We start from the raw sequence: 25,143 nt of genomic DNA, 5'->3' as shown, positions 1-25,143 counted from the left end.
GGGGGATCTATTTCTTTTCTACATTTTTGTTCCAAATCATCTACAACAAACATCTACTATTTTTCTGATTAGGAATAAAAGGTATTTTAAACACTACAGAACAATTTGCCTTTTGTTGAGAGCCCAGCTCCATTAGGGATCATCTCCTTTCAGGCTTCCCTGAAGGACACTACTGAGCCACTGCATCTAGCACATGAGGCAGCTAGAACATCAGTCAATGTGAGAAGAATCTATGAGAGACCAGGGACTTCTGCCTCAGTGGAGGTGGTGACAGCACATGCAGTTGCTGAGGTTTTCATTTGCAGTTAAGCACAGTAACCAACTTATTTGAAAAGATTATATTAGGTTCCTTATTAGAAACATGGAATTTCCTGGATAAAATATTTATGCTTTCAAAAACAAGAATGAAGTGACAGATAATCTGAAACCTTGTTCTTCAAGCTCCCCATCATGCATTTTCCCGTCAAAGTCTTCTGACATCTCAATGGCATTATCCTCGCCCTTAATATCAGATTTTGAATCAGGATCCTCTTTGTCTTTTTCTTGACCCTTCTGAAATGTATCTTCCACCTACATAAAAAAGTATTACAGTAAACATAATAAATGAAACTTTACCAATGTTTGCTTCAGCTCTGAGATATAAATGCCAACATTAATGGTGTAAAAATGTATTTGGGAGAGGAAAAAAAAAGAGAAACAACAGAGACAGCCACATGGAATTTGTAAAATTTCTGGAGTTAGTTTCCACTTATTGTAATCAGAGAGTATAGAATTTTGTTCAGGTTTTCTTATTGGGAATTGTAAAAATAGTCCCAGAGACATTTGCAAGAATATATATTCTTTGTAGGATAAAAAGTTCATCAATCTTTTATTATCCAATTCTTTAATACTATTTTTGTCACTATGACTGCTGAAAGACAGTGGCCCAAGATAATCTTGTTCATTCTTCCTTGGTTTATATATTTCTTTTATAAAAAATTATTTTTTATGTTTTTAGACAGGGTCTCACTATGTTGCCCAGCCTGGAGTGCAGTGGCACAACCATGGCTAACTGCAGCCTCAACCTCCTGGGATCAAGCAATCCTCTGCCTCAGCCTCCCCAGTAGCTGGGACCACAGGGACATACAACCACACCTGGCTAACTTTTTATTTTTTGCTAGAGACGTGGCCTTGACATGTTGCCCAGGTTGGTCTCGACTCCTGGGCACAAGCAATTCTCCTGCCTTAGCTTCCCAAAGTGGTGGGATTACAGGTGTGAGCAACTGAGCCCAGCCTAATTTATATGTTTCTATATAATTGATGTGATATTTGGGGCAAAAAGTTTTGTGACTGTTACCTCTTTCATTATGGTTGATTTTTGAAAGTTCTTTTTAAGGCTGGGCACAGTAGCTCATGCCTGTAATCCCAGTACTTTGGGAGACCGAGGCGGGTGGATCACAAGGTCAGGAGTTCGAGACCAGTCTGGCCAAGATGGTGAAACACTGTCTCTACTAAAAATACAAAAATGAGCAAGGCGTGGTGGTGGGGGCCTGTAATCCCAGCTACTCAGGAGGCTGAGGCAGGATAACTGCTTGAACCCAGGAGGTAGAGGTTGTGGCGAGCTGAGATCACTGCACTCTAGCCTGGGTGACAGAGCAAGACTCCGTTTAAAAAAAAAAAAAAAACAAAACAAAAACACGAAGTCCTTTTTAAAATACAAAAGTCATGGCCAGGCATGGTGGCTCACGCCTATAATCCCAGCACTTTAGGAGGCTGAGGCGGGCAGATCACTTGAGGGGTCAGGATTTTGAGAACAGCTTAGCCAACATGGCAAAACCCTGTCTCTACTAAAAATACAAAAACTACCCTGGCGTTGTGGCGTGCGCCTGTAATCCCAGCTACCTGGGAGACTGTGGCATGAGAATCGCTTGAACCCGGGAGCCGAGACTACGCCACTACACTCCATCCTGGGGGACAGAGCAAGACTCTGTCTCCAAAATAAAATAAAAACAAGTTTCCCCGTAACACCTCCATCCTCGAAGCCTCTCAAAGAATGACTACCAATAACATTCTAGTGAACCTTTGACTTTTTTCTATGAATACACCAACATATACTTAGTGATACAGGTGATAGCTATCAATACCTGCCTCTCAACATCTTTTTAAACAAAAAAGAGATCATGCTTTACAGACTGTTATGCAATCTGCTTTTTTCATTTTTATTTTTCTGAAACAAGCTCTTGCTCTATCATCCAGGCTGGAGTGCAATGGTGCGATCTTGGCCCACTGCAACCTCCACCTCCCAGGTTCAGGCGATTCTCCTGCATCGGCCTCCTGAGTAGCTGGGATTACAGATGCATGTCACCACACCCACCTAATTTTTGTATTTTTAGTAGAGACAGAGTTTTGCCATGTTGGTCAGGCTGGGTTTTGTTTTGTTTTAATTTTATAGAGACAGTGTCTCCCTATGTTGCCCAGGCTGGTCTTGAACTCCTGGCCTCAAGGGATCCTCCTGCCTTGGACTCCCAAAGTACTAGGAATCCAGGCATGAGCCACCACACCCAGACTGTAAAACACATCTTTTCTTAAAAACATCTCAGCCAGGTGCGGTGGCTCACGCCTGTCATCCTAACTACTCAAGAGGCTAATACAAGAGGACTCCTTGAGTCCAAGAGTTCATGGCTGCAGTGAACTATGATTATAGAACTGTACTCCAGCCTGGGCAAGACAGCAAGACCTCATCTCTTAAAGAAATAAGATCCTTAGGTTATTTTCATGTTGATACATACAAAACCATCTCATTCTGCTTCATTCATACTTTTACCATTGTTCTGCATGGATGGTGCCATAATTCTTTTCTGATGAATATTTGGATTGTTTCACAATTTTCACCATATAAATAATGCTATAGTAAATATCCATGTGCAGACATATATACACACTCATATACCTATTTATCTTTGACACTAGCATTTCTATAAGAAAACATGGAATTTGGGGGTCAATGAATACACATAATTTAAAATTCAGCAGACACTACCAAATTGTTCTGGAAGCTTTGTAATCCACGTAACGTTTTTTGCATGAACTGTACTTTTCTATTAGGTTTGCATTTTTTTTTTGACTTTTTCTATTAGAAAAGTAGTATACAGTGATTAAGTCAGACTTGAGAAATACAGAAAGGCCAAAATAACAAAGCCATTATCTAAGGATAATATAGGTCCAAAAAAAAAAGTTAGAGCTCCATAACATAAATACTAGCATTATTCTTTTGGCTTTTAATTTCTTTTCAGTTTTCTCTGCCAAGGAAGAGAGGGAATTTGAATTGGTTTTCTCCTTTATTTTTAGTAACTATAAAATTACCTTAAATACAAGTTTCTGATCTGATTTAACTTAGAATGTAAGTGATACACCCAACACACACAAATCACTCCCAAATGAGACAGGCATTTTAAAAATCCATGCAGTGTAACAATCTTAGTCCACAACATCTGAATAGTTCAGAAGGTTGCTTGACTCCAACCAAAAACGATACAGATTTTTTAAAACTCTCTATGCCTAAAAGATATACAACAGCAAAACCTATTAACAGCAAATTTTGGCATTATTGTTTAATGCAGTTATCACTTAAGATAGGCCTTTTATGCTTAAAAATACTATCAAAAATACTCTAGAAAATTTCAGCAAATATCTGCCCATTAAAAAAAAAAAAAAAAAAAAAAGTAAAAATCATTTCCTCCCTAATTATAGCCACAACCAATGACGGAGTTGCCAGGTTCCTTCCTGTGGATTTTAGGCTTTTTATTTACACCCACAGCCCAAGCACCAATATATCTAGGGCTCTGTAGATCACACATTAAAAACAGCCTAGTAAAAACCATTTTTATGTGTAACTTACATATTGAAAAGAAAGAGAGTGATCTTCTGTCAACTGTATACCCATGTGAAAACATACCTGTTCTTCATTTTCTATCTGGTCACTCACATCCTTCATGCCCTCGCCTTCTCCAATTCCACCTCCCTCATAGTCATGGAACTCAGTTGCTCCCTCTCCAGCTGAATCTTCCATAAATTCTTTGGGCAAGCAAAATCCCTTAGAAAAAAGAAAAAGGAAGTGAATAATTAGGCACAAAAGCAATTTTAAAAGGGGATTTTCATTCTTGCCACAGGAAAACAATTTAAACACATACTGAATTCTTTTTCTAGCTCATTATCTTAAATTTGCTGGAAGTACAGTAGACTTCTGACATTCTTTTCCTCTTTGGTGCTAACAGTTATGCAGTTTTATAGCTTGACATCAGATTTAACATAGGACTTGACTTTGTAGAAGCTACTGGCATGTGGTCATTTGTCACTTTGCCAAGACAAAAACCTAAATGAAGTATACTAGAAGGACAGTATTTAGGAAAAAGTCCTTGAGCAAGGGAAGAACAGGCTCTGGAGAGAACACAGTCAGACACAGAAATGTTGAAAAAAACTATTTTATACAGGAAAATAACCTGAGAAGAATACTAGCCTGCTGGGCAGAAGTAAAAAGAAAAAGTAGTGACTGTCAATCAGAAATTTTAATTTTGTAAGAGAAAATATATACTATGAAGATATTTGTCAATCTGAGGATGAGAATGCACAAAAAAATAAGCTGCTAATTAGCAAGGAATTAAGATCCAAAAACCAGTAAACACTAATTATGACTTGGTTACACAGAAACAGCTTCCTGTGGATCAAGAGCTTTAATTACAACCTATATCTATTATCTTAGTACTGTCTAACCTACTTTCAAGTTCCCTTGGAACTACTCAAAAGAGATATGAATACAATTTGCATACTTAGAAAAATTTTTTAAAAAGGCAAACCCACTTTTAGGACATATATTCTCAGAATGTTGATTGGAAAACACAGTTTGGCTTACTTGCTTGATTTTCCCGTTGAACTACATTATTCAAATGAGAAACATTCAGAGACAGATGAATAAGACCACACAGGAGGGAGTTTCAGATGCCCTTACCAGAGTATATTACTGCAGTTGCTACGTCTGGGATAGCCACAGGGCTCCCAATATTCTACACATAGCAGAACCATTCCTACCCGCAAACAGACAAAGGTTTGAAAGGCCAAAGTCATTCTACAGCCTGTCAGACAAAAGCTACGGTGCAAATGGACAAATCTAGCTGAGCCAAATCTCAAGGCACCCGTGCCATACATTTTCCTGCCACTGTCTTTAGCATACAGTGTTTTCGCCAAGAAGCAATGGAATGTTAAGACTAGCTTGGTGCCCACCAGAGGGGGAGAAACCTGAGACTCATTCTTTTACTTATTATTACTACAGATAAACATTTTTATCCTCTTGATACAAGGCATTAGGCTTGGCTTCCACTTTTTAACTCTTTCCAGTATTTCAGAGACTCAGAACTAAGAACTCTTAATTGTTTATAAGAAATCTAGACCCCATCTTCAGTTTGTAAATTCATATCTTCCTCAAGTACATCTCATCTGTATTTAGCTTGGAGAAAATCTTAGAATGCTAAGGAAGAAGAAAAACAAAACTTATATACTCAAATGCAGGTGGTTCTCACAAAAATGCATACAAGTGTAGGCAGATCTCATTTTACAAATGAGGAAACTGAGGCTTGGTGAGGTTAAGAGAGACCGAGAGCTGGACACCTCTATGACTAGACCTACCCACACCATGTTGCTATTAGATTTCACTGTCTGCTGCCCCTGAGTTTCAAGGGGAGGGTCTACAATCTCTACAACCTCAGTGCTTTTCACAATACTGGGTACATGCCTGAAAGAACAAATTACTTCCCTGCTAAAGAAAAAAACTGGCCGGGCACGGTGGCTCACACCTGTAATCCTAGCATTTTGGGAGGCCAAGGTGGATGGATCACGAGGTCAGGAGATCGAGACCATGCTGGCCAATGTGGTGAAACCCCCCATCTCTACTAAAAATACAAAAATTAGCCAGGCGTGGTGGCACGTGCCTGTAATCACAATTACAATTTTGGAGACTCTGTCTCCAAAAACAACAAAAAAAAACAAAACAAACCAAAAAAACCACACTTATTTATTTATTAATTTAATTTATTTATTTGAGATGGAGTTTTGCTCTTGTTGCCCAGGCTGGAGTGCAATGGCATGATTTTGGCTCACTGCAACCTCTGCTTCCCCGGGTTCAAGCAATTCTCCTGTCTCAGCCTCCCGAGTAGCTGGGATTACAGACACATGCCACCACGCCCGGCTAATTTTTGTATTTTTAGTAGAGATGGAGTTTCATTGTAATATTGGTCAGGCTGGTCTTGAACTCCTGACATCAGGTGATCCACCCGCCTCAGCCTCCCAAAGTGCTGGGATTACAGGCATGACCCACCGCGACAGTGGGAAAAAAACTCTAATAATAGGTCCATTATCATTTAATCACAGTTACACCTACATGGTTAAAAGAAGACTTAATAGCCTTAAGGGTTTATCCTACAACTGTAGTTCAAGAGTTAGCTGAAGAGGGTTTAAATTGGGGATGGGAAGAGAAGGGTGGTAACAGAAAGCAGCAGCTTTTAGACAGCTCTGGAGTTTAGGAAACTCGTCAGTTTGGGGGATAGGGTAGGTTGGGGATAGGGGGTATCACCTGCAGGTTCCCAGACTTTAGTGGAAACAGCGTTAACAAAAGGATGCCAGACAAAGCCCTAAATAGTCCACAGGGAGAGCAAATCACATCCTGCTATTTGTGGTGGTCCAAAATAAAACCCTATCACACCAAAGACCAATGATATGAAATTTACTTGGGTCCCTGCTGCTCATAGTGCACCACGTGAACGGTCCTTACCTTCTGGGCAAGCTCCGTAAAGACCTGGGCAAGCACAGAGAGCAGCTTTGCAGTACTACGGTGAGTTGCCAAAGACATGGTCAGGAAGAAGAGGACGAGGTCTGAGTAGCTGGAGAGGACCGGCACCAGGCGCACCAGCAAGGAACAGGATTGGCTGAAGAACTGAGATCAAAACAGAACAAAAGGCCTGCTCACACTGCTTGGCAGGTACCAGATTTCCGTTCTGGAACTAGACAGTGGTGGTAATTGCACAACATTGTGAATGTACTAAATAGTACTAATGGCAAGTTACATGTATGTGTTTGTAACCCCCATCCCACCCCAATACACACAGCTCACTGAGATTTCTTCATTTACATATATCGTCACAAAAGTACAATCTCAAACCAATGTCTCATTTGGCTAACAATGTTGGTTTTTTAAAAATATAATGTTGGCCAGGCACAGTGGCTTATGTCTTTAATCCCAGCACTTTCGGAGGCCAAGGTGGGTAGACTGCTTGAGCCCAGGAGTTCAAGTTCATGTTGCGTGGGCAACATGGCAAAACCCCATTTCTACAAAAAATACCAAACAAAAAAAACAGATAGCCAGAACCCATCTCTATAAAACTTTAAAAATCAGCTGGGCACGGTGGTGCATGCCTATAGTGCCAGCTATTTGGGAGGCTGAGGTGGGAGGATCACCTGAGCCCAGGAGGTCAAGGCTGCAGTGAGCCATGGTCACGCCACCTCTCTCCAGCCTGGACAACAGAATGAGACCATGTCCCAAAATAAAATAAATAATAAAAATAAAATGTTTATAAATAAATTCTGCTGATTGAAAGTTAGCACTGGAGGCAATGCTACAGAATAACATACAATGTTCTGCAAAGTAAGTTGCTTCTCTGGACTTACTGCAAAGACTACAACTGCTTACTCTTCACTTATTGTAGTGGGAATGGTGTTTACATAGGGTGGCCGCTAAGCCTCCATTGATAACGTCATCTATCAGTAACATCAAATATTTGGGAGTGTGTAAGATATGAAAGAATCCTAATAGATATTCTGAATGGTTAGCATTTCTGCACCTATGCATCTAACAATTAGCTAGCAAGCCCTAAGCTTTTCAAAGCTTGTCAATGACTTTGCACGTATAAATAAAGAGACCAAGTTCTTAGTGATTTTGGCACTGAGGCCTGCTCTGGGACTTATCCACGTGCAGGGAGGTGAGGTCCACTCTGCCTTTGCTCAGTGCATTCTGAAGAGGAAGAAGTTTGTAAAGAACAGTTAGTTACCAGGTGCTTTGCTGCTGTGCCATCCTCACCATACGATTTCAGCCTCTCCAACAGCTCGGAGATGGCAGAAATTATTTTCTGCACATGCAAAGTGCTCACATCGGCCCAGAAGTCATCCTCTAAGAGTTTTGTTAGATGTCCTGATTGCAGTCTCTCAAAGCCTGCTGCCTCATTCATTCAGAGAAAACAACATGATGAATAACAGAAAACAAATCCTTTCATCTCTATCCATGTAGTCATCTGTTTCTAACATCAATCCTTAACTATTTAGCCACAGAAATAAATCATCAAATACAAAAATTAAAACAGGCATGAAACTAATTTCTGCCTGATTTCAGACATACCATACTCTTCTTGTGGGCTCGCTTGGTCAGTGTTCTCCTCTGTGTTCTCTGCTTTTTCATTCTTGCTTTCTTCTAAGTTCTGGATGGCACAGAGGATGGCTCGGATAGCAATTTCCATTTTCTCTGAAAAATCTTCCACAAATCCTTCGTCCAACATTTGATTTCCTAGCAAGTAACATGGTGTAAAACAAACACACAAACACCAATCATTTGCTTTAGTGCCTCTGGAAATCATTAAAAACACTCATTTCTTGATGAGCCACTGAGTCAAGCTGTGCCAGATACAAAGAAGAGACAAATTCCTTGCTTCGATAAACTTATAAGTTTATTACCTTGTATTAAAAACTTTTTACTAAAATAATGTAAAAAATATGAAAATAACAGTTAAGACAGTATGAATAAACACTAACTTAGTCCAAATATCAGTGCCAAGCTTTTTCAATCTAAGGGAAAACTAACAGACAGTGAGCTGATGCTGCCTTCCTATGTGTGTTACAAAGTATGTAACAGGCATCCAAACAAATGGGGCAAAAAAGTTAAGAGCTGTGGATTTCAACCGCACCTCCCTGCCTCAGAACCCTGGACAGGTACGTGTAGCCCAAAACATAATGTGTCTTTAGGACAATGAGACTTACATCTACAAGACATCATTTCTACAGTGGGCTTCCATTCCCTGACTGAACAATATTCCTTACCTCCTTGGCTACCTGAAGTAAGCAGATGTGTCTTCCAGGTAGTAAAGTCAGCCATGGCTTTACTAATTTCTCCTCTTACATATTCCAGACTTTCAACTACTGCCATTTGTGAGTCTCTTTGCTCAACCTCCATCCCTGGAAGAATGAACAAGGACTCTAGGCCCTGCAAATGAACTGACACCTGGGACAAGCAACTCAGTGCAGAAGAGCAAACTTCAAAATCTTTCCTGCAACAGAAATGCCACAATGTTGAAAGGAATGCATTACAGTTCCCACAAACACACACCCCTCCCTGCAACCACTATAATATACGCAAGGTAGAACTCACCATAGCTGAAGTTTACAGCTAAACACATGCCACAGAGTGCTGTGCAGGTCCACTGAGGAACAGAGGACTGAAGCACAATTATTTTCATAATTTGATTCTATTACTAAACACCTAGGTTTAGTAATGGAATAAATTCAGTAATTTATTTCAATTAATTTATTCCAATAAATGATAAATTTATTCCATTAATAATATTCCATTATCATTAGTCTTTGGTGTGATAGGCTTTTATTTTGGACCACCACAAATAGCAGGATGTGATTTGCTCTCTCTGTGGATTATTTAGGGCTTTGTCTGGCATCCTTTTGCTAACTAAAGTCTCAGAACCTGCAGATGACACTCCCTATCCCCACCCCACCCCATCCCCCAAACTGACGAGTTCCCCAGACTCCAGGACTGTCTAAAAGCTACTGCTTTCTGTTAACACCCTTCCCTTCCCACCCCCAATGTGGATAAGCACAGTAGGAACCTAAGCACACAGAGAAGTGTAAAGACATAGACACACTTACCAAGAATGAAAGAGAGTCTCACAAGACTGCTGCCTAATTTTGTCGACGTCAGCTTTCACTGTTTTAATGGTTTTTAGCATCTCTGTTACTCTCGTAGTTGACTGTTGCCAAAGCTGATCCTGTTTCCGCATCCGGCAACCAGAGGGCAGCTGACTTCCAGGTACTGGAGATGGGTAGCTCAGATTGGAGGGAATTAGGTCTGGTAATACTCCACAAAGTTGTCCCTTGCTAAGTTCTGGTCCTTCCAGGCAGGGGGCAGGAGGCTGCCCCAGTGCCTGGGCATTGCCATGGCTTGGAGCTGGCCCTACACTGGGACAGCACTGGAGGAGCCAGGAGAGCTGCTCGAGCAGGATCTGGCACTGCATGGCCAGGTGCTGCAGGCGCTCGGTCCACTGCTGCACGCCATCCTGAGGAGGGAAGGCCACGGGGTAGGCCAGGGGCCCCATCAGCCTGCTGTGAATCTCTTGCACACAGCTGAGGAGGTTCCTGTACAGAGAAACCCATGGGAAAAACACAATGAATGACACTTTAAACCATGTCACCACATTGTTTTAAAAGAAATTTGTGTTTCTGAACGAGCATGGGTTTTTTTATACAGTCAAGAAGGAAGAATCCCCCAGATAGGTAAAAAGTCTGTTAAAATGCCTCCCAAAGTACTTAAACCCATCCCTCAGTCTTTCAGGAGAAGTATCATGACACAATCACACCACTACAGTGACTTCAACTAGCATTATCTAGTGAATGTGCTGTACTTTGCTACATAAACCCTAATGAATGGAGGAGAAAATACCTGAAGCTAAAGTGAACAGTCTGGAAATACTGTCTCTCAGCCACGAATCCATTCAACAGATGACAACTTTCCTAACTGTCCTCATCTCTTAATTATCTGTTTCCATTGAGGAGCCTCCATGTATGGCTCAGATTGCCATTTGGGGGATCCCCAAAGCCTAAGTAACAGAAGCCGACTCAAATCTCATCTGTGCCCAAGACCGTCCCACCCTAATACCATGAACACAAGCCTAACTATTGGCCCACATGGACTTTTGGCAATATATATCCTCATTCCAGATACAGGTATAGTTCAGCCATGACAATTTTCACTGCCTGACACAGCCCTGAAATCTCCACAGCTCCATATTCTCAGGAGGTTCAGTCAGAGCACAGAGGGAGAGGGACACTAGAAGCATATCACTGAAAGCAAGGGGCAGAGCTGGGAGAAACCCTACCTGCCTCTTTGGGCCTTAAATTCATTTCACAATTCAGAGCATGTCTTATTCCTCTCCCCATGTGCAGCAACTCTGAGCTGACTTGGATCTAATTCTTCTGAATTCATGCCACAAGCCCAACTCATCGGCTGATACCTGAGGATGATCCACTGCTCACTGAGCGTGGTCAGGGAGCGCCGCTGTTGGACGAGCATCTTCATCAAATGTGCTGAGAACCCTCTGCACCGCTCCACGTTGCCCATGCCCATTTCCTGGCAGAAGAAGAAAAAACATGCTGAAGGGGCTGCTGGCAAACACTCACAGATGTGCCTCTAGAAAGTTGTTTCTACTATAAGCATCAGACATGCCGCACTCTAGAGGTGACACATTCATTTTTTTGAGCAGTGTTTCTCTAATTATGCTTGCGCCGATCATTGATATTCCATAGACAGGAACTGGATTTAACTCCAAAATGTATTTATTAGTGGTCTTTTCTCAATTCACAAAGGGAAGAAAGATCTAAAGATGGCATTCTCCATTTTAAGTTTTTAACTTTTCTTAAACATTAAGAAAATCTGTCCTGCTGGCAAGTGTAACAGAATTTATTTAAGGTGTTCTCTGATTTTGCACAAAATTATACTGATATTTATTTTAAGTTTAAGGATGTACTGCAAAAAGCTCAGTTCCACTAACAGGCTGTTATCACTTAACAAGGTCTGAGAATGCGACCCTGGGATGAACAGAACAAGAGCTTTCCCTGAGCCCCTGCGAGACTCATGTTCTATCATTCTACCTTGGCAGGAGTTGCTAGTGCTGCGTTAAGCCTGGCATGCCGTGCAAGAGAGCGATAAAAATACTTCTGGCATCCATCCCATGAAGACGAGATTTCTGTAAGCAGCCTGGAAAAGATATCAACATCATTTACTTAATTAAAAGCACGCTCTCCCACCCCAGATCCTGAAAAACTCAGATACTGGTATATTTGGCCATAACCAAGAGTCAGCTGTCTGAGGTGGTTTACTTCTATTAGGACTCATTCGGTGAGGCACTCATTAGTCCTTTACTTAACTTAGCACTGGACGTATCATGAGCTGTGGAGATTTCAGGGCTGTGTCAGGCAGTGAAAATTATCATGGCTGAACTATACCTGTATGGTTTCTTCAATGAATTCTTCCTATCTTGGCAATGGAGGCTAGGGGATCATAAACTCTGATGCCTACAGGGGCCAGGCAAATAACGTAAGAGGACTGAGGACAGCCAAGCACAAAATGATGCATGGCAGTGACAGCTGACCTCAATGTGGGGAAGACACAGGGGTTGTTGAGGGTTCAAGTAAGCTGGAGAGCATGTGTCCTTTCAAAAGGAGGAAACTACTATTCAACTACAGCACTGCTGACCAAATGGGAATGCAAGCCTACTTGGCGAATTTTCCTGAAAACCTGAAAATCCAGAATGCTTATGTAAAATTTCCCTTCTACAATGTTCTGTTGAATTCAAATTTAAAGCCCTGGGAGGGCCAACTGAGCAAATAAAACACACACGTGTGCTATACCCAGTTCATGCAAAGCATCATTCACAACATCCTCTGCTGTGCTGTAAATACTGTCTCAATAGTGTATGGACTTGCAAATTCAATAACATATTAGAACTTATGAGGAGTGTATGTATATAGAGCAACTAAAAATATACCATTTTCTAATAGATTTCCACATGTATGATCAAATGAAGTGAGTAGACCTCAGGAAAATCAAAAGACAAAAAAAAAAAGAAGAAGAATGGAGAGGTGAATGCAAGGAAGAAAGAGAAAGAAAAGAAATTTTTTTTTTTTTTTTTTTTTTTGGAGACAGTCTTACTTTGCTATCCAGACTGGAGTGCAGTGGCGTAATCTCAGCTCACTGCAACCTCTCCACCTCCTGGGTTCAAGCAATACTCCTGCCTCAGCCTCCTGAGTAGCTGGGATTACAGGCATGTGCCACCATACCTGGCTAATATTTTGTATTTTTAGTAGACACAGAGTTTTGCCATGTTGGTCAGGCTGGTCTTGAACTCCTAACCTCAAGTGATCTGCCCACCTCAGACTCCCAAAGTGCTGGGATTACAGGCATGAACCACCGCACCCAGCCTCACACTTTCATTTGAATGTCCATCAGGAGTCACCTCCTGAGCCAGGCACTTTTGGTAGCCACAGTGGTGTTGCTATCCCCACTTTTGCAAATGAGGACAAGTTTTAAATTACTTGTTCCATTTAAAAGTAGGGAAAAAAACCAGACAAACCTAGAATCAGCCTCCTGAGTGCTGCTGACGATGGACAATGCGCTCCGGAGATCTAACGGGTGAAGATGAAGCATCTCTTGAGGATTTTTTGAACGGGCCCATGCAAGACCTTTGCGATATGACAAACCTAGGAAATAAACAGCATTTGTTTAAGCAAAGATGCTTAGGAGAGAATGGATGCGCCCCTCTTTCTCTTGCTACTCAAAGCAAAGTCTTCTAAACAGCATGAGAGCTTGTTAGAAATGCAGACTCTCAGGCTGCACCCACACCAACTGAAACAGGATCTGTAGCAACACTTCCACAAGATTCCCCAGGTGATTCACATGCACGTTCAAGTTTGAGAAGCACTGCTCTCTATGCTATGCAGCAAACAATGGTACAGCATGCAGTGACAGAAATTTTAAAAGTACAGATTCTGCCAGGCGCGGTGCTCATGCCTGTAATCCCAGCACTTTGGGAGGCCGGGGCGGGCAGATCACAAGGTCAGGAGATTGAGACCATCCTGGCTAACACGGTGAAACCCCGTCTCTAGTAAAAATACAAAAATTAGCCAGGCATGGTGTAGTCCCAGCTGCTTGGGAGGCTGAGGCAGAAGAATCGCTTGAACCCAGGAGGCAGAGGTTGCAGTGAGCCAAAATCACACCACTGCACTCCAGCCTGGGCAACAAGAGGCAGAGGTTGCAGTGAGCTGAGACTGCACCACTGCACTCCAGCCTGGGCAACAGAGTGAGACTCAATCTCAATAACGTAACATAACGTAACATAGCGTAACATAACGTAACACAACGTAACATATAACATAACATAAATAAAAATATAGATTCTGAGAAACCTCATACAAAGCAGAAAGTATCTGGGAATCATAGGTGGCTGGTCATAGGATTTTCCTGCATGTGAGTGGAACTCTTAGACATCTGGAAACCTTGCCTGTACCTTCTGTTGTCCACTATCTCAACTGTCTATGGAATTTCCCCCAAATCAGACATGTCATTTCTCTTCCTAAAAGTTGGTGACTACATTTCATTGGGTTTCAAGCGAGAACCTTACCAATTTTTGCAAGGTGTTTAAAGAGGTCTGACAAAGCTCGTTGTTTTTGCATGAGAATGTGCTTGGCTTCTGACCGCTGCTTCTCCTTCTCTGCAGAGGGTTCCACCTTTAAGCTCTGCAGCTCACTCACAGAGGAAATCACTTCACCTGTAAGAGAAAACAAGGTGGGGAGGGGAGACAATAAGAAAATCCCAGGGGTCTGGTAATGTGTTTGTTACCCAACACCAGGGACCTTTTGGAGAACAAAGGCCAAGTATCATTCATCTTTATACCCTGGGTACTTAACATAGTCCCTAGCATTTGGTAAAATCTCATTAAGTGTTTTAACCAAACTGGTCAAGGTGCACGGAAATAGAAAAACAACATACAGGATTTCAAGTCTCTTGACAATAACAACCCAAACAGCAGCAGTCATTCTTTTGTATTTAGGGGTTTTATCATCCATCAAGCAAATGCACTTATTGAGCACCAACTATGTGCAGTGCATTATACTAGAACTTTATAATCACTTGAAGGAAATTTCAGATTATTGTGTGTTGAGTTTCCACTTATAGCTGGTACATGGTAAATTCTCTTTTCATGTGCACAACTTCAGAAGCACCTATTTGTAGCTTCATTTTACAGATTTCAAGAAAGGCTCAGTGAGGTCTAGTCACTATCTGAAGGCCATGTGGTTAATGAGTAGATGAGCCAGGACTTGAACACTGGCCCACCTTACTCCAAAGCCCAAGTTCTTTCTATACAGCACCAAGCTGCCTTCCTGAATACACATGGGTACCAATAACACAAGGGTGCCGCCTCCCTGCTGCAGGCAGTGTTATAGGCTGGGTTGTGTCTTCCCTTACCACTCACTTCACATGTTAAAAGTCCCAACCCCCACAACTTCAGAATGTGACTATATCTGGAGACAGGGCCTTTAGAAAGGTAATGAAGGTGAAATGAGAATGGGCTCTAATCTAATCTGACTGAAGTCCTTAAAAGAAGAGATCAGGACACAGAACACACAGATGAAGAGTGACCACGGGAGGACACAGTGAGAAGGTGGCCATCTGCAAGCCAAGGAGAGAGGCTTCAGAAGTAATCAACCCTGCTGACACCTCGATCTTGGACTTTTAGCCTCACACTGAAGCCACCCAGTCTGTGGTACTGCATTAAGGCAGCACTACCAGCCAAACATAGGCAGTCACCAGTGAGTACAAGGACACCAAAGACATCAGACTGACAGTGTGGGAGAGTTAGAGGATAAGGGAGGTTTTACATCCCGCAGCACATCCCCTCTCCAGGAGATGCAAATGGATCTGTATTGCACTCACCCCCATCCCCAGGCTTGAGTCACCTTGAGCAACGCTGACAAGTTTTAAAAAAAGAAGAGCTCCCTGAGATTAGATGCAACCTCATTAAAAGAAAGCCAGCCTCACTGACAGCACACTCGCTGCGGGTGGGGGGGTAGATGGGGTGAAGGAGGTAGTCAGAGGCTGCCAGGGGCCCAAACAGTCTATAAAATTCTGGGCTCCCTTCCCAGCTATTGCTGTGTTACACTATGAGATCTTGGCTCTCACTTTCCCTGAGCAAAGACAGCCTGAGAAATGAAACTGCTGTGCCTCTCTGAAGTGAAGAAAGCAAGAAGATGGGGATGAATCCTCCTCAAATGAGACAACTTTTTGACAGTGGGGACAGCTTAGACACTGGGAAATCCACCTCTGTGCCCCTTTACCCGTACCGCCAACCAACAGGAACTAGTATAGACAAGGCTCTCATAAAAGATGGCACAGTGCCAGGTTACATGAGAGGACGATAATGTGAAAATTATGACTGTGTGTTCTCAGTAGGCTCCTGTTTCTGAGCTCTGTGGGTTTTTAAGCCCACTTGCTTATTCAATCAAGTGTTCAGCACTACACAGGATATCAAAAAAGAACACAGGTGCCACATTCTCAGCCCTCCTGTGCCACTGGGGAAAACAGAGAGAAAGATCCACCCTTGACCTGGACGCTGGCACCCACCTGTGAACTGATCGAGGCCCTCCACAAGGCGAGGCAGGGGGCTCTCCTTCATGAACGTCAGACACATCTTCCTCATGCGTTTCCTGAGCTTTGGCAAGCGATGTAGAAGCTCCCCTTCGAAGCCGGAAGGAGCAGCGCCCTGACAGCACTCTGGAATTGTGGCCTGTGAGACAAAGGACAGGTTAGCCTCACTGCCAAGAATGGCAGGCATCATTTTAACCTGTATGGGAATTAAATTTAACTGTTGCACACACAAACACATCCCTAGTTCAGCAAATATTAAATTACCACCATGTCCGAAGTCTCATGAGAACAAATATAGCATCACTAAAATTGAAAGAGACATACTGCGGATATTTAGAAAACCATATTACTGCTCCGTATGAGATCACCATAACAGAAGGATCCCCATGCCCCTACATCCAGCAATGCTTGCTATGATAGCCACAAGGAGCCTCCAGTTCTGAATTATGAACAGAGTAGAATGAATAATGTCATTGATGCCCTCAAGGTGCTGAGCCACTTTGTGTTTCTCAGACACAGTAGCCAGGCGAAACTGGTCCTACTCCTGTGACCATTTACCCCTAATTAACAGTTCAAATTTCAGGAATTCAGATTTCTTTCCTTTTTTTTTTTGAGACAGGGTCTGGCTTTGTCACCCAGGCTGAAGTGCAGTGACCTGATCTTGGCTCACTACAACCTCTGCCTCCCAAATAGCTGGGACTGCAGGCATGCATCACCACGCCCTGCTATTTTTTGTATTTTTAATTGAGACAGGGTTTTACCATGTTGGCCAGGCTGGTTTTGAACTCCTGGTCTCAAATGATCCGCCTGCCTTGGCTTCCCAAAGTGCTGGGATTACAGGCATGAGCCACCGCACCCCAGACACAGGAATTCAGATATCATATGAAGGGAAGAGCTTTCATCCGTCAAGGGCATATTTTAGTTTTTTCCTGAACTTCCTATGTTGTCATTACTAGCAAATCAAAATTGTTGATCAGAATGACAGAAGCAGTGAGCTGACAAATACAGTCAAAAGAAAATAAATTTGGTAGCCATATCATATCTCTGCAGCCATCTTATAGCTATATGTTCAGTTTCTATTATGAGTTTTGAACAACTAAAATAACAAAAATAGCTTAAGGACGTTCATTACTCACTCTGTGAACCTCAGGTAGGAAATACAATAAGAAAACAAAACTAATTACTCTTTAAAAAGTAATTTTTTTCTGGAGAGACAGGGTCTCATGTGTTGCCTAGGCTGGTCTCAAACTCCTGGGCTCAAGTGATCCTCCTGCCTCAGCCTCCCAAGGTGCTGGGATTACAGCCGTGAGCCACTACGCCTACCCAGAAATTACTCTCCTGAAGAGTGCCTTCCAATCCTGGAGCTCCCCACACCCAAGGACATGAAGCAGGAACATCCATTCTATAACAGACCTGCTAACTCAAGATTTATCACTGTTAAATTTTCAGAAATTTTGCAAGCCAAATCTTAACTGTTGGTTCTTGAAATTTTGCCATAACGGGAGTATTTACACCACAGTAATCAGCATCTGCTATAAACCAGCACATCATGGCACATATTCACACCCTGTGCAGTAGCTTCATCATGTGGTAGCCTACAGACAGCTTCAATGGCATATTCTTAAACTGACGCTTCAAATCTTTGCTCATAGCAGATGAAATGTTCACAGGTAAAAGCACAATTATTTCTCACAGGCTGACATTAAATTTTAAGCAGCAAGGCCACGTGCGATGACTCACGCCCATAATCCCAGCTCTTTGGGAGGCAGAGGCAGGGAGGATCACTTAAGACTAAAAGTCCGGCCAGCACAGTGGCTCATACCTGTAACCCCAGCACTTTGGGAGGCCAAGGTGGGCGGATCAGGAGATTCAGATCTTCCTGGCTAACATGGTGAAACCTCATCTCTACTAAAAAATACAAAAAATTAGCCAGGCGTGGTGGCGGGAGCCTGAAGTCCCAGCTACTCGGGAGGCTGAGGCAGGAAAATGGCGTGAACCCAGGAGGCGGAGCTTGCAGTGAGCCAAGATCACGTCACTGCACTCCAGCCTGGGTGACAGAGCAAGACTCCGTCTCAAAAAAAAAAAAAAAAAAAAAAAAAAAGACTAAAAGTTTGAGACCAGCCTGGGCAACAAAGTGAGACCTCATCTCTACAAAAAATAAAAAAAAAAAATTAGCCGGGCATGGTGGCATGTGCCTGTGGTCCCAGCACTCAGGTGGTTGACGTGGAAGGATCATTTCAGCCCAAGAGGTTGAGACTGCAGTCAGCCATAATCATGCCTAGGCAACAGCGCGAGACTCTGTCTCAAAAAAAGCAAAAAAAAAAAAAAAAAACCTTTTACCAATGAGATCAAGATTTTTTGCCTTATTTTGCAGGGAAGTCAGGCAAACAAATACATACTATATATGTCCAAAGAACAAGATTTCAAAGGCATTTTCTTGTCTAGTACTGAGGCATGCCTTGCACATAACACATAGATCCCACTTGACCGGCTTGGGAATAAGCCAGCACTGTCCCACAACCAAGTACCTGCCCAGCTGCTGGTCGAGCTAACAGGGTCTCCCTCAGTGCCCTGTTCAGATTCTGAATGGAAGACGCTTCAACTGCAGCTCCATCTGTTGGCCTGGGCAAAAAGTCAGGCTGTTCTTCCTTGTCGCTCTCCACCAGGGATGACCGGCAGGGTTCACTCAGGACTGCTTCAAATTTCTTCATGAATTTAAAGAGGGTCCTGTCCCCAGGTAATCACAGAGATAAGAAGAAAAAAACTGGATTAGCAAGTGAAGAAATATAAAAAATACATGATCATGCATGCATACATAATTTAATACCCTGTACCTTTTATATACAGTGATCTCCTTAAATATTAATAGTTGTTTTATTTTTAAGAGAAAAAGTATGGCAGTTATTGTTATCCTCCTTTTCTAGAAGAGAAACTAAAGCCAGAAAGAATGGGATTGCTTTGCTCAAAGTATACAGCTAGTGGGTGGCAGAAGACTTGAGACATAGCCTGCTTTGTCTCAAGGCACACCAATCCTTACTGCAGGTAGACTTTGCTCAGAGAAGAAGAGGGTGGTGTTGAAAGCAACATCAAAACAATCAAAGTGTTATTTTTTGAGAAGTTTAACACACTTAATATTAAGTCAGGTTATGGTAACTATGTAGTCTTGCTCCCAACCACACAAAATTCTATTTTGGTTGTCCCCAGTTTTAAAAGACAGATTACCTGTGTGTCTTTTCTACAGATTGTTTAATGGACCAGAAGCTGACATCATTCCACCTGGAAATCTTAACAAATTCCTGTAAGATAAATGATGTTCAAGAAATGGCTTTATAAAGCTACTGTCATTTTGTTTCTTTCTAGATTTCTGTTCAGCAAAGACCAGAGCCCACTCTATCCCAAACACAGGACTGTGTGTCAGTGAACAAGTAAAACAAGTCTAAAAAAGAAACCATGGGCCAGGTGTGGTGGCTCACACCTGTAATTCCAGCACTTTGGGAGGCCACAGTGGGCAGATCACAAGGTCAGGAGATTGAGACCATCCTGGCCAACATGGTGAAACCCCGTCTCTACTAAAAATAGAAAAAACAGCCGGGCTTGGTGGCGTGCGCCTGTAATCCCAGCTACTCAGGAGGCTGAGGCAGAAGAATTGCTTGAACCCGGGAGGCAGAGGCTGCAGGGAGTTGAGATCGTGCCACTGCACTCCTGCCTAGGCAACAGAGTGAGACTCGGTCTCAAAAAACAAAAACAACACGTTTTGGCCTGAAAGTGATTAAAAAAAAAAAAAAAAAAAAAGAGTGCTGCTACAGTCACTAAGTCACCTGACATATACTCCAGCTTAGGAACTGCCAAGTTAGTCATGTCCCTTGTACCATGGTTGGTTCCACAACCACTGGGAATATCAAAAAGAGAAGTCCCTCCTTCCTCCGTGGTAATTCAATGGTGTGTGGACCAGCACGCCATGGCATAGCTCTGAGGTGGGAGACAGGCCTGGGCAAGACCAGGGGAGCACAAACAGATTTCTGTGGCAGTTCTCTGAGGAGGCTCTGACTGGCCACTCCACCAATCCCTCACACACTCTGCAGGTGACAAAAAAAGTCAATGCCACCGATGTATGTATTGCCATCCTCCCTAGCAGTCAGTGGCAATGCTTTCCTGTATTCCCCTAGGTCCCTGCCTCAGTGTTAAATGGACAACAGGGTTAACGAAAGAGAATTTGCTGATTTTGTCCTCCCAAGAGTGATCACGACAGCTGTTCATCTTACTTTAAGTTCTTTTTCTAGGGGGGAACGAAGTTCCACAATTTTGGCCTGGACCCGGTCAAAGAATTGCTTGTAATAATGGTACAAATTCCATAGAACACTGCAAAGTGAATCTGGAAGAAATGAAAAGGAAACAAAAACACCACACTTGCTGCATGTGCTACTGGTGCCAGCTGTGGCCTTCATATCTCAGTGATGATCCTTCCTCATTACTCTCTATGCCATGAGATTACACTGAGTTTCACAGGCATGTTATTTAGGGATCCTGTCTGAGTTTAGCATTTCCCAGAGATGCAGGCTGTCAATACTCCCCTATTTTTCACTTCTGCTTATAACAGATGTTTTTTTGCACTTTTTTTTCTTGAAGATGATGTACTCCTAGGTTCTTCTAAAATCACAATGTCAAATTCTTTCTGTGAATCTTATTGTAAAATCAGCAGAAACTGAGCTTTTTTAAAAAGATGGCACATTAAGCAGTTCACCTCATATGCTCATTCATGTACAATCTATACTCATCTTGTAGTGAGACTTTTATCCCAATTGCTGTGGTCAGGGATAGTACTTGACAGCGGGCAGTTTTATGTGCAGTTCCTTGATGGTTGGCAGTGCTTTCACTGGATGAAAGAAACTAATAATGGCCTGGATCAAGCAGCAGCTTAGCAGGACATTTATAATGTCTACACAGAGAGATGTGCTGCCTCAACATGCTAGGTCCTGAGATCTTCACCTGGCAATTTACTTCTGCCAGAGCTCACTAGTCATCTGCACCTCATTTTGAATGTTCTTCTCTATATCTAATGTGAATTGTATTAAACATAACTGTGTCTTATTTAAAACCTAGAGTGCAACGAGGCACCTGTCTCATGTAGAAAATTCAAAGCCTAACTCATTTTAGTAATGGAATGTCAAAGGAAAGGAAAAAAAAAATCCTCACCCTTTCCTTCAACCTGTGGCATCAGCAAGACGTGACAATGGAAAACCAGTAACATCTGAAGTCGCACATGGAACTCTCCCAGCGAGGATCCTTCAATAAATGCTTGTAACGTGCTGACCAACAACATCAAGGTCATCTGTTTGTCATCTTTAAAAATTCAAAGAGGAAAATATATATGTTCCTTCGACCATGACTCCCTATTCCTAACGTGCATGCAATCTATTTGGGATACTATGGATGGCCAAGAGGTAGACATCACAACGTGAAACTCTCAAGCAAGGACCATGGCTAAATTCTAAGCTGATTTAAAAGTAGCAGGCCAGGTGTCGTGGCTCATGCCTGTAATCCCAGCACTCTGGGAGGCCAAGGCAGGCAGATCATTTGAGGTAAGGAGTTCAAAACCAGCCTGGCCAACATGGTGAAACCTCGTCTCTACTAAAAATACAAAAATTAGCCAGGCATGGTGGTGGGCACCAGTAATCCCAGCTACTCAGGATGCTGAAGTAGGAGAGAATCGCTTGGGCCTGGGAGGCGGAGGTTGCAGTGAGATGAGATGGCACCACTGTACTCCAGCCTGGGCAACAGAGCAAGACAAAAATAAATAAATATAAACAAAAGTAGCAGCTGCACACAGGGCATATATTAAATGCACTCACAGCAAATTATGAAAATGAATTATAAGATGCTTGTCACAAGTATAAAAAAAAAAGACTGTTCATTCAAGCATATTGGCTACTACCTACCAAAAAGTCAACTTTCAGTTTGACTTCTATCATGAACATAGAGAAGAAGGAAACCTTATCATATGACTGGTTCTCTAGACTTTTGGAGAAGACATTTAAACCTCTCAGACTTTTGTTACTATTCTCTCAGTTAGACAAGCACGATTTACAGTTTTCTTGGCTGACCTCTCAGAAATATCATGAAGTCAAATGGGAGGCATTCCCATGAAAGCAATGTAGCAGGAGAAGCGGGAGCAGGAAAATTTACAGCACTCCATTTAGCTGGGAAGCTCTAAGTGGGCAGGAAATGTATTGCCAGGCATTACCTTCCTGTTCTTCTGTTTGTTCCTGCATGTGCTTCTCAAGCATTTGATAGATGGAGAACCAGTGCTTGGTCGATTTCTCAGTGTGGCGCTTCATAGTATTATCTAAACTCATGGACCAGCAGCTGAAACGAGAAGAAGCCAAGGAGGCATTTAGGGAAACCCATTTGAAATATCTGACACCAGAGATGCAGAGGCTACATGCTCACTATCCTCTCCTCCCAAATGGAGATGGAGGAGCCACCCAGTTTCCTCCCTCAAGAATATATGCTGTTGTCTGGACTGTATTCAGGTGATTTTAATGCCCTACTGTTAACGCTGTGATTAATAACTGAAAAGCACATTCTGTAGCTGTAATACTATATAAATCCTGAAGAAATTTAAACTAGCAAAAAACAAAAGCCCTTACAACCTAAGTTTAGGAGAGGGAAGGAGAGTCACTTACTTCAGCTCCAGTTTACGCCACCGAATGATCATCTGACTGATCAAATCAAGATGTTTCCGCAAAGACAAAGTTCGACTTGCATTTTCCTCCCAATCCTAAAGAAACAAAGATAAAATTTACTATGGACATTATTCAATGCCATAATCACCTCCTCCCTCAAGAACATCTTGAACTTTGCTTGACTGAAGACTACTGGGCCCTTAAACAACTTGTACCAATTGCAGGAATGAATTTACAGTGTATCCAGCTTCAAGTTCTTTCTGTTCACATGACAGAACTCCATCAGAGCCAAGTTCAGAGGCTGGCAAAAAAGCACAGTGTTTACAGACTGGAGTCTGAATTTGTGCTGTTTGCTATCTGACCTAGTAGAAGAAAGACATGTGGCCCTTTCCTGTCCAATGGGGAGGCAACAGCTAACTCAGAGGCCATGAGGGCACTGAAGGGGATAGTGTATGTGGGCACTCAGTTGGACTGAAGGCCCACCTGGAAGGCCGGAAGGAGTGCACCCTCATTACCGGTGGATACTGCATCCCACTGGATAAAAGGCAAGGCAGCTAACCCTCACCACAGGGGCAACGGCCTCACTGGCAATGATCTCACCCCATGCCAGAAAAACCAAGGATGTTTATCTTTTTCCAGCCCAAACTATAATTTTCTGTCTAACAACAAAGGTGCCACAAGATACATCTTTTGCCAACTGACCACCAACAAAAATGAGGAAGAGAGAGATTAGCTCACCTGTGCCTTTGCCAGAAGGATCTCTAAGCCATTCAGGAACTTTGAGATGGGACTGGAAAGTGGGAAACTACGAATTCTGTCCACTACAACCAGGAGCTGCAGAAATAAAGATTTGGGTATCTCAGTAGGAATACCAGTGATCCAAAGTCACAGGGTACTGAAGAGAGTCCTGACCAGACGTTTCCCCACAATTCTCTACTTTTAAAACACCTCCGAATAAACAGAGCAACATGGCAACATTTTATTATGTAGTCAGCAACTCCTAACCAACAAATAAAATTAACAGAATCCCCAAACATCATTTATAAAAGAGAAATACAAAACTGGTATGTTCATCCTACAGTTAGTAAGTAGCATCTCATTGAACTGCAGTTCTTTAAGCTTTTGTTTATACGTATGCATGTGCAAGTGGGTGCCCCCAGGGATAATGGTGAGGCTGCATTCTCCTTGCAGATTCAGTACTGTGAGCATTCCTTCCTCAACAGCTGCCCTACCTGTTCAAGCGCTGGGTGTTCTGGCCAGTCCCGCAGCAAGTGACTGACAGCCTCTGAGAAACCTTGAAGCACAGGTTGACACTGCCGGGCTTCTGGAACATTGGGATGCTGGTAGAAGTCATAGGGCCCATCAGGTTTCACCATCAGGTCTGAAGGTACCTCCCCAAAGAGTGTGTTATGGGAGAGGGTGCAGGCCAAAAGTTGGCTTCCCAAGAGTCGGTCATTCAGTTCAACTCCTGTGAAGTTAACATCATGGTGAAGTCAATGAACTCAGTAAGTTGATCCATCAGCATGTCAAAAAGATGTCAGCAACGTGGCCAGAAACAGTGGCTCATGTCTGTAATTCTAGCACTTTGGGAGGCCGAGACAGGTAGATTGCTTGAGGCCAGGAGTTTGAGACCATCCTGGCCAACATGGTGAAACCTCATTTCTACTGAAAATACAAACATTAACCAGACAGGCTTGTGCCTGTAATCCCAATTTCTTGGGAAGCTGAGGCACAAGAATTGCTTGAACCTGGGAGGCAGAGGTTGCAGTGAGCTGAGATTGTGCCACTGCACTCCAGCCTGAGCAACAGAGCAAGACTCTGTCTCAAAAAAATAAATAAATAAATAATCAGCAACAATGAACTAATTGGGGACTGATGAATGCTATTCTCCCCCAAAGCAATACCGGCCTAGAGAACTGTAATCCTAATACCATGGTAGCTACCTGAAGCTCTCAAGTTTCT

At 42.6% G+C, this 25,143-nt stretch overlaps 1 protein-coding gene across 1 annotated transcript in view; it reads right to left on the bottom strand.

Moving 5' to 3' along the window:
* Positions 1-25,143, bottom strand: part of MDN1 (MDN1, midasin homolog (yeast)) — a 199,369-nt gene that overhangs the window by 21,622 nt on the left and 152,604 nt on the right. Inside the window, exons 66-85 of the mRNA XM_011984463.1 lie at positions 24,414-24,649; positions 23,920-24,015; positions 23,182-23,276; positions 22,740-22,861; positions 21,692-21,838; positions 20,761-20,870; positions 19,721-19,794; positions 19,027-19,225; positions 16,475-16,637; positions 14,475-14,621; positions 13,428-13,554; positions 11,947-12,052; positions 11,310-11,425; positions 9,949-10,434; positions 9,112-9,338; positions 8,417-8,581; positions 8,073-8,236; positions 6,800-6,961; positions 3,935-4,072; positions 429-570 (exon numbers count right to left, since the gene is read on the bottom strand). Coding sequence (XP_011839853.1) covers positions 429-570; positions 3,935-4,072; positions 6,800-6,961; positions 8,073-8,236; positions 8,417-8,581; positions 9,112-9,338; positions 9,949-10,434; positions 11,310-11,425; positions 11,947-12,052; positions 13,428-13,554; positions 14,475-14,621; positions 16,475-16,637; positions 19,027-19,225; positions 19,721-19,794; positions 20,761-20,870; positions 21,692-21,838; positions 22,740-22,861; positions 23,182-23,276; positions 23,920-24,015; positions 24,414-24,649 — 3,222 coding nt within the window. The remainder of the gene's footprint in view (positions 1-428; positions 571-3,934; positions 4,073-6,799; positions 6,962-8,072; positions 8,237-8,416; positions 8,582-9,111; positions 9,339-9,948; positions 10,435-11,309; positions 11,426-11,946; positions 12,053-13,427; positions 13,555-14,474; positions 14,622-16,474; positions 16,638-19,026; positions 19,226-19,720; positions 19,795-20,760; positions 20,871-21,691; positions 21,839-22,739; positions 22,862-23,181; positions 23,277-23,919; positions 24,016-24,413; positions 24,650-25,143) is intronic.

Source organism: Mandrillus leucophaeus, unplaced genomic scaffold, assembly GCF_000951045.1.
Source record: "Mandrillus leucophaeus isolate KB7577 unplaced genomic scaffold, Mleu.le_1.0 Scaffold268, whole genome shotgun sequence".
Classification (NCBI taxonomy): domain Eukaryota; kingdom Metazoa; phylum Chordata; class Mammalia; order Primates; family Cercopithecidae; genus Mandrillus; species Mandrillus leucophaeus.
The sequence above is the reverse complement of the archived record's forward strand: the minus strand, read 5'-3'. Positions and strand labels throughout refer to the sequence as shown.